The sequence below is a fragment of the Cyprinodon variegatus genome, unplaced genomic scaffold (assembly GCF_000732505.1).
Source record: "Cyprinodon variegatus isolate N-32 unplaced genomic scaffold, C_variegatus-1.0 Scaffold295, whole genome shotgun sequence".
Classification (NCBI taxonomy): Eukaryota; Metazoa; Chordata; class Actinopteri; order Cyprinodontiformes; family Cyprinodontidae; genus Cyprinodon; species Cyprinodon variegatus.
In genome coordinates, this window is record NW_015150748.1 from 732376 (window position 1) to 742712 (window position 10337).

The 10337-nt window shown below is 36.0% G+C and overlaps 1 protein-coding gene across 1 annotated transcript in view; it reads right to left on the reverse strand.

Moving 5' to 3' along the window:
- edar (ectodysplasin A receptor) overlaps positions 1–10337 on the reverse strand; it is a 51916-nt gene that overhangs the window by 13163 nt on the left and 28416 nt on the right. The window contains exon 5 of the mRNA XM_015383830.1: positions 7422–7507. Within this exon, the coding sequence (XP_015239316.1) occupies positions 7422–7507 (86 nt within the window). The remainder of the gene's footprint in view (positions 1–7421; positions 7508–10337) is intronic.

Below are 10337 nucleotides of genomic sequence, written 5' to 3' on the forward strand. Positions count from 1 at the left end.
AAAAAAAAAAAAAAAAAAAACTATGAACTATTTCTTTTTTTGGTTTTGAATCATGAACTATGAACTGAACTAGTTCATTTTAAAATGTGTGAACTGAACTTTGAACTAGTTCACGTAGAAAGAGAACTTTCCCAACACTGGTTATTACCATACGGTGGACCATACGTCTTAATCAACAACAACAATGGTTAACAATATTGACTAGGAAAAAACTAATTATTACAAATCTTTTTTTCCCTTTACTTATAAGTTCTCTCTTATGCTGATTTTTGGTGATGTTTTACAAATCTCTGATTCGGTTTGAAATATATAACAAACCAAAATCATTGAAAAAAAAAAGTTTGTGTGGGTGTGTAAATGAAATGAGCTTGAGTTGTTCTTTAAGTTAATTTTTCTTAATTTTAAGTTTTTTTTTTAAGTTTAAAACTTTTAACTACTGCTATATTGAGAGCTTTAGGCACAAGATTATTTCTTGTAGCTATTCTCTTTGTTTCGAAGCTCATGACATATATCTGACTTGCTTTACTACAACCTTTTCTTGTCTTTCCCATTGAAAGAAACCAATAAGAGAAATTGGGCTCAGTTTAATGGATTCGTTATACGTCTAGCCTGATAAACCAGACTTAATGTGAGATTAAACGTGTAATTTAGTCTGGCCTCAATGAATGAGACATCGGAAGATTGTTGATGAGAACAACCTGTTATTTTTCCAAACCATATCTGTGCCTATTGGCCAACGCTCTGACCATGAGCGCAACTGACTGTGACATAGTAAGTGCGACAGAAAGCTGGTGGGGGAGTGTAAACAAACAGCCTGTCGGTAAAACAACAAAAACCCCAAGCCTAATCCTTCCAAAACTAAGTCAGACGAGAACTGTTCAATAGTTCAAAACCCCTGCTCGCTTTGCATCCAAAAACACATCTCTGCGTTGTGATTGGCCAGCCAGTTCTAGGGCATGGAGCATTGATCGAGGCTAGACCACTCGCAAGGAAAAATTATTTTGGCCGCTGGCGGGTGGGGCTAGTTTACAAGGCTATTATACCTCACCATAAAGAAACTATGGATAACTGGTTATAAGATGTTAAAATCAAAGACTTTCCATGCGGGAAAACTGACTAAAAAGTAGTTTTTTTGTTTTATATTCCAATGGGACATTCTGAACAGATAATCCACTTAATCTCAATCCCTTTTCCACAACTTGTCCAGGATTCCAATATTTATAAACACCAAACAAAATAGCATATTAAGATCCCAAACGCTGAGGTTGAGAGGTGTTTAGAAATGATTTACATTAAGTTTGTTCAACACGTAAACTCAGAGATGTTGACAGGCAGAGACAATAAGACAGACACAATAAGGACAAAGCTGGCAAAAAGTGAACGACCCTCAAACTAATTTTTAAATTCCTAGTGCAACAATAATATGATCAGCCTTCGGGTATAGAGAAGTTGGAAAAAACAGTTTTCTCTTGAGTCATCATTCTTTCCTAAAACCAATTTATTTAGAGGGAAGTTGCTTTTACAGACACAGGCAGCAGATCTGTCATTTCCATTAATATAAGTAAGACATTTAACCCACAATAGTTTGCATGCCAAAATTCCCAAAAGACGGTATGTTAGCTTTGGCACTGCATCTAATTGACATTAATTCCAAAATACCACTGCCTGACATCATTTCACAACCAATAACATTTCACAGAAGCAAATTATTGGCACTGGCAGCATTGTGATACAGATTCCCATTGCAGTACAGAAACTTTTTTATTGGCAGTGTGGATAAACTGCAGACATCACTACTCCATCTGTCCATATATTGCTCCCAGTCCTCCCTTTTTTTTGCCCTTCTGGAGTTTTCATCAGCTCTCCTTCCTCTTTCCTAATGGAGCTGTAAACTCCCAGAAGCTCATAAATCACGCCTTTTAATCAGTCTTTTATTTCACTGAGCTGATATACTGTTAGCCTCTTTGACATGTGCCTCTCTGCTTCCCGTGGTTTCAGGGTCTTGTGTCACCACATTTGCACATACAATCTTATGCACCAGTGCCCTGTGGCTAGAGGCATCAACTCAGGGTATGTGTTTACACGACGCTGAGTGAAGAAATAAGTCTGAGCTGAAATTCTGTTTAGCATCTTGTGGTTTAATCTCTTAACCGCATTCACCCAGGGTGAAAAAAGACTGCAAAATGACAACTCTGCCAGGTATGCCAAGCTTAGCAACCTGAAAGAAAGTAGGTATGAAGAATAGAGCTAAAACCTAAAATATTTGAAAAAAATCTGAAACTCCTAATTCTTTCCTACTTAAAAAAATGTTCAAAGCAGAAGGTCTGTCAGTTCCATTAATATAAGTCACACATTTAACACACAAAAGATTGCAAAATGTTAATTCTTCCAGGCAATGCGGGTAGTTCAATAACCTGAAAGCAACTCAGTAGGACTGAAGGAAATAGTAAAAAAAAAAAAGTTAAAGGAAATATACTATTTAGAGCCAGAAAACCTGAGACAAGTTTTCAAAATATGAAATTTGAATAAATCAAAGCCTTCAAAGATAGAACTAACTTCCGTATGTTGTAGCTCTGTCTTGAGGTATCTCTTTCTAAAGCTGACGTTTTAAGATAAGATCCCACGCAAGACATGATATTCACGCTTTACTTGCTTCTCTCGCCTGGATTTTTCAGAAGATACAGGATCTCTTTTCATTGTTCTTGGATAATACCCAGCTGTATGGCCTGCCATAAAAAACAAACTTTCACCGTCTGAGTCTGCTACTTTGATGTATAGATGACATAAAAAGCATGGATGGATCTGAATCTATTTTAGTTCAATGATAAAAAAAGAGAGGTTGGTTTATAGAAGTGCCAAATGTCACCAGGCCCTGAACATGAAGACAAACATATCAAATGTAGGAGGTGAAAGAGAATACTACATATAAGTCTGAAAATAAAACTTAAAAAGTTTAATGCCTTTATTACCATTGAGTTTGAATACTGTAAACCACTTGGTGAGGAAATTAGGGGTTCCTGTGTCTCACAGCTTCAGAGGGTACAGAGTGATGCTTCACATCCTTTAACTAGTTCAAACACCTTTATTGTTAGAATCCCTACACTGGCTGCCAATAAACTTTAGGGTTTCATTTTGAAATAGTTTAATTTGCTGTTAAATGTATTAATGGCCTTACATCAACCGACCTGCCGAAGTTACTGCAACCCTACATACTCTACCTCAACCTCATATCAGCTGATTAGCTGCTCCTAAATGCTTCGAGTGGTCCGTGGTTTTGATTTTGTAAGTCAACATTATGGAACGGCCTTACTTTATATATCCATCCATCATCATCTGTCATGCTTGTCCCAATTGGAGTCAGCCAGCTGTCAATGGGCGAGAGGCGGGGTACACCCTGGACAGGTCGCCAGTCCATCGCAGGGCACTTTATATATCATACAGGCCTATTTTTTTTTCTTTCTCTTTACTTTAAGGCCATTTTCAAGCCCACCTCTTCTTCATAGTCTTTCAAAACCACTCCAGTCTTTAAGGTTCTTTTAAATTCAGGATGTAAATATGTCAAAGGAAAGTGTGGCCACTTATTGGTGAGACTGAAAAGGGATGTACTAAGGACTTTTCCAACAAATATCTACTCAGGAAACATGGCAAGGCTCTGTGCCATGTTGCATTTCTGAACTCTGACTAAAGACAGTCTGTCCATTGGAAACAGGTTTTGCCCCAGGATTATTTAACAACTAAATTCTTGGCTGAGGCTTAAGCACACGGCTTAGTTTACGCCATGGTTAAAACCAATCGCTTAATCAAGGAGTGATAAGACAGAACAATGAGACGACCAAAGGAGTTGTTTTTGGAGCATAGAGTTGATCAGGTTTCTTTTACCAGGGTTTTGACTGGATGCTTAGCCAAACTAATTTGTTTTTGCAGCAATATAGAGAGAACATTTCCCCTAAGCTGAAAACTTCCTTTCCATCTGCCACATGTGTGCAGCATTACTTTGGAGTGACTTTTTAGGGTCAAACAGCATGTTGTTATTGGAAAAGTGACTGCAGATGGATTGATAGAGTTTGAGTGGTGCAACACATGGTGTCCTTGATGTAACGGTTTGACAGCTACGTCAACATAACGCAGTTTTATCTTCACAAGTTAAACAAAAACTAATAATGAGGTTTATTTTGCACAACTGCTGCAAAACACTCTAATATAAAGTGTTGTCATGACCTAGTTTTTTTTTCACCAATGGTGACTTCCGTGTAGAATCACCATTAAACCTTTTATATGAACTCAAAGATGAGCTTTAGTCTTTGCATTACCTGAAAGCTACAGTGTGGGATTTTCAGAGACATCTAATGGTTAGACTGCTGCAACATGAACCGCTTCTGACACCTATTCAGCCCCTCCAACAATAGGGAGGCTGTCATGGTACAAAATGACTTGCATTGCATCACATTTCTTTTCACATGATGACAAGGTTTGTTTGCATATATAATTTTATAAAAAAGTATTTTATCATTATAAATATATAGATTTTATATAAGCCTTAATTGCTGTAGTCCCATTTGAGCCTAATGGTGATCTCTACAGTTACTTGTTTGTCAGCTCTGCGCTGCCATAGCGCAAAGAAGTCTGCCTCCATAAATGCGCAACTTATATATATAATAAATGACAATTTATAAGGACACAAAACAAAAAGATTAAGACTTTGTATGTAGATTACAATAAAAAACATACTCTTGTATAATAAGTTACATCTCTGTCATTTAATTCCTGTAACCAATGCATAGTGCAGCTTTAATGTTAAAGTTAAGAGTTTCTGAGTTTTTCAGCTAGTAAAAAAACATTAGTTAAATTTGTGTAATGAGTCTCTGTTTGCTGCGATGGACTGGCGACCTGTCCAGGGATTACCCCGCGTCTCACCCGTAGACAGCTGGAGATAGGCACCTGCACCCCTCATGACCCCACTTGGAATAAGTCTCTCTGTTTGAAACGAATGCCTCATTTATGTGCATTAAGCTACAGATTCGGATGTTGAAAGCTTATAGAAATCGGAAGGAGAACGAGGAAAACGAGCTGTGCCTACAGCTTTATATCACAACCTGCCAAAGAGTAGCATTACGGCAAGCACAAACATGCTAATCATCCGTCTTCCTCATAACCACCCAATTTTAATTAGCACACAAGCAATCCTAGGTAGGAGCCAGGGTAATTTGCAGATTACATGGCAAGTGTCAGCCTGCCATCACCCAAAGAAAATAAAACTCAGATCTCAGACATTTCTGTATTCTCTTTTTAGGGAAACTGACTATGAATTCTGTTAAAAGGATTTTACTTTGGAAGAAAACTGTTTTTCAGCAAGAAATAGTTAAAGCCTTACTTATATCATTTAATGAAATACTGAACTCTGTAACTTTGGTTTATCTGCCTCATAAATTTACACGCAGCTGGTGTGTGATTGAAATAATATTTATAGACATTATTCATTTGTCCCTCAGCTCTGCTGCTGCTGCTTCAAACCCTCCTTCTCTGCAGGCTCAGGCCACTTTTTGGGGTCTACATCTTTCAAAACACACTAATTAAATATGACACAATAACAACACAGTAATTTCCGGATTCTTTAATTACACTTTGGGGGGATTTTGAGCAATTGCAAGTCCATAAATATAATTGCCAAAACAATTTGAAAAAAAAAAGCAAACGTCAAAAAAATGTGCTGCTTAAACACATGATTAATTTGGATTTTGCATACGTGTAAACAGGATAACAAACAGGGAGGGTAGAAGAATAATGCAACTACCGAATACTTTTTCTCATTGGAAACAATCTTACTCAGCAGAAGAAGTTTTGAAATGCTCACCCATTTGTAATCAAAAACTTTAATGTATTGTACTCGGACTTTCCTTGAAAAAAGGAATTTAAACTACAGATACTCAAAGTAGAAATAAAATGTGCTTTTAAGCAACTTTAACATAAAGATTATTTTTCCAATGCCCTTAAATTAATCCATTTATATGTCTTCAGCATTTATTTAATTAAGAAAGCATGTTTAAATGTGTATAATGTTATCTTATCATAAAAGCAGCCAAGAGAACAGCTATTTCTTTAGGGAAGCTGGTTGCAGAGCTGTTTATTGTGGATTCTTTAAGTCTTTCTTTTGTTGAAAGACAGATGAGGAAAAAAAAACAATAGTATTAAAAATGCAACAGGAATTAATGTCTTATGTTTGCAACCAGCAGTGCAGAGGACATAAAAAATGTAAACATGTGAGCTCTAGTTGCACTTTTTTAGTTCTATATGCAAAACTCTTGAATGGATGACATACAGTGCACACTTAAAAGTGAAACATGGTGGTGGCACTATAATGCCGAGGGGGTATTTCTCTTTGGTAAGCTAATAAGAGATATTTGGAAAAAAGAATGTAGTTAAGTAACACACAATCCTTAAGGAACATCTTTGGAGCCACCAACAAAGCTCATCAGATTGCTTAAACTACTTTTTGTAGAGAGGGGCAGGGAATTACAGTCTCTATGTGTGCAACATTTCCGCTGCTGCAATTGCTTAGTGTACATTCATGGGACCAATGAGAATTTATTTCTATAAGGTTGACTTTTCTTCCACCATGCAATTGAAGAACAACTTGTTCATCTAGGATACAAAATCCAAATGAATCAAACTCACATTTGGACTCGTAACATAACATGATCTTAAACTGTTCATAAAATAAATGAATAAGTGGAAAAACGTGAAGATTTTACCAAACATTACAATAAAAAGTTTATAGACACAATCTAACCTACAGAAGGCAGTGTAATGAACTGGTAAAATGTTATGTAAGTGGAAAATGGTCATAAACTACTAATGGAAATGAAGATTTGTTGAGAAGTCAAGGAAAAATAATTCCATCTTGGAAGCTTTTTGCAAGTGAGTGCAACTTCCTTTCAAAACCTGCAACAGTGTTTGAGCTGGATTTGCAGTCATGGACATATGCATCAATCCATGTGCTGACAGTGCAGAGGAATTTTTAATAATTGGTGTGACAGCGATGTTCAATCAATGAGCTGCAAAACACTTATGAGGAAAGAACTAGAAAAACAACAGAACTAGAAGGGAAGTAGGTCTAAAAACTCTGGGCTTTGACATTAAAGCTCACCCAAAAGATAGAATTGTGACTACAGGGTCTATGTGGCTCAGTGAAAATTGCAACCCCCCACCACAATCCAGGAGCTGAACATCTGCCTTTTACATAAGCTGTTCAGTTTATTTTCTTTCCACGATGGAAAAGAGCATCACATTCAGTAGATCTTATGAAGACATATTTGTTCTTCAATTTATTGCATATAAAAAAAAAACATGCCTGATAGATTATGGTGGTAAATTTGTTGTCATAGACACAAAAAAAATGGAAAAGAAAGAAAAGTAAATCTTACATTCTTTTGTGTTGCTCGGTGCATTCTGGCAGGAGTGGCAAACCATCCCATAAGCGTTCCTAGGTTTGTTCTCCAACATATAATACCTATAAAAGATAAAAAATTTTACCACATCAACTGATAACGTCTAGCTGATTCTTTGTTTTTTTAAAAAAAAAAAAGAACTTTTATTACCAAAGAAAAAGACAGAATTAAGAAAAGTGATGTTTTTAAAAGTGCAAATATGCTATTATAATATGCTATAATATACTATTATAACCTTCCAACCTCATGAGCGAACCCAGTGCAGACGTGTGGAGAACCAACTCAGGTAGAAAAATTTTACTGTGTTGAAGAGTCCTTAATTCATGCCTTGCAGGCACCAAACAGTTCTTTGGTACAAATATGCCATCAGTCATAAAAAGGCCACGCTGTACAGGAGGAAAAAAGGTGAGAGACGCTGAGGCATTGAACAGATGGACCTTATTAGAGCTGTTAACGCTCTAAGGCAAGAGGACGGCTCAGTTCCTACACAGCAGGCACACAGCCTGCAGGTAATCTAGAGTGAGCTGCAGATGCACCATATATCAAATGGAAAGTCATCACCCAGCATTAAACAGTGTGTAACATTTGAACCAACCAAGTGAGAGAACCCTTTGCAGATACTAATGGTATACAGTCCTTTGCAAAAGTCTTTATATCGCATTTTTGTACAGTTCTGTTAAATGATTCAATTTTTAAACCTAATCTGATAAACGGTAAAAGAGCACATTAAATACAGAGCTACTGTAAAATATAAATATAGATTATTGAAAAATTAAACACTTTTTTGCAAATTGGTTTATTACATAAATCCAAATAAAAAAAATAGATTTGGAATATTTTAGGATCATTACTACTTTTTCAAGCAGCTTTATTACTTTCTTCTACATTCAGAATGTTTATCTTTATTTTGAAAGATAAACTTAGATTTTTTTTGGCGGTTAGAATTTGGTTGCATTAGTTTTATTGTCCGCCCCCAAAAATTTTCTGTTTTAATCATAAAGTTATGCAGCTGGCAAATAAAAAAAATAAAAAATGAGTACTATAACTTAGAGTTGTTATTATAAACTTTTTATCATCCTGAATCTACAATTTTTTCAAGTCAAACCTATAAATAGAAGGAATCACTTAGCACTTTGATCAAACATTCTTGGCCAAATTCAGAACAGGCATGATCTGAACTCTTTGCAATTAGAATAGATGGATGTTAAAGATTGTGCTTCCATCAACCATCCATCCATGCTGCCTCCAATCGTTATATTTACTCAAACATTTTGGGAGGAAGATGCATTTTATTTTTTTGTCCATTAACGATAAAGCTCAAATTTTCCATAAAGAATATTTTAATAAATGTAACCATACCGAAACTATTTACCAACCAGATATTGAGATCCATGATATGTAAAGACTTAACAGACCACCATATTTTAGACGCAGCGCCCCTGCCATTTTTTTTATTTTTATTTTTTTTTTACTGGAGTTGCAAGCTTCTTTCCTGAAGCCACTTTGAAGTCTGATAATCACATTTTTATGTTCCCCTGGGAATCATTTTCTGCATGAGAAAAGGATGAAGCCATGCGGATGGACATCATCCAAGCAAGTCATCCAGAAACATTTGGCACATAATGAAAAATATCTGATGATTTTCAACTAAAACTTAAGGGGAAAAAAATCCATATGGCTTCAGTCTGTCAGATTTACCAAGTCATGTTTATGCATGAGCCTCTTTTTAAATCTTCCTTGCTTTTGCTTCCCAATGACAGTTAACCTCATTCAAAGCAACAGATTCTGGGCAAAGGTAAAGGCTGAAAATAAAACAAAAGCAGGATTATTAGATGGAGCCAGGTCACCATCATAGGAGCCTGGTTATATTCTTGGCTTTTTACAGCACCATATTTAATATAGGCCTCATGGGCATCTGTGATTAATGCTATTGCTGCCCATAGTGTCATCTTGGACGATCCTATCTGGATATTTATGCCTTTGTGACAAACTCTTTCCTGTCTGGGGGATAATGGATTGAGCAGTGTTCTGTGAGATGTCCAAAGCTCTAACTTGAAACTTCTCCATGACATTGTCCTTGATTGTTATTAACAAATTGTCTCTAATGACTAATAAACTCAGTGGCCTTCCAGCAACAGATGTGTTTATCACCCACAAGGTACTTTACTAAAATGACCTGTGAGGGAAGTTGGTTGCAAGAGATTTTATGTTTGCTATATCAGCATAAAAGGCGCTAAAAACATATGAAACATGCCACACTTTTCAGACTCATTTTTTCGTTTTCTAGTGTGAAACCCCCGCATCAATGTTTTTATACTAGTTTGGGTTAGTTTAAAAAAAAAAATCTACACCAACTGTTAGGTGTAAGTTTGAACAGACATTACGCTAAAAAGTTTAGGGGTAGAAATCTGAATTTGAAGACATTTACGGTAGAATAGGAATTTGTAGGAAGGAATACAGCATGAATGTTAGTGTTCTCAGAAGCAGAAGTTAGAACTGAAGTTAGTTGTTCATGCAGAACTTGTGGATTAATGAGTATGAATACCGATACTAGCAACTTTATTTAAATTTTATAGCCTTATTCTGTCATGATCAAATCATTTTTGATCAGTATTGTAAAGGCATATAATGTGACAAGACCCTTTAAAGACACATTTAATCATGAAATCTAGCACATAATAGTCCCTTGTTTCTTATCTAACATAAAAAAAATTAACTTATCACATGGATATTGAGATTAAAGGAATAGTACACCCAAAACATGATTAGCCTTCATTTTCTACTCACCCCCATGCTGAACAACACTCTGGAGTACTTTTTGATATCTCAAATGCATCTGGAGATCTGGGAGGCTTCTTGCTGTCTGCTGACATTCAAATAATGGAGGTCTAT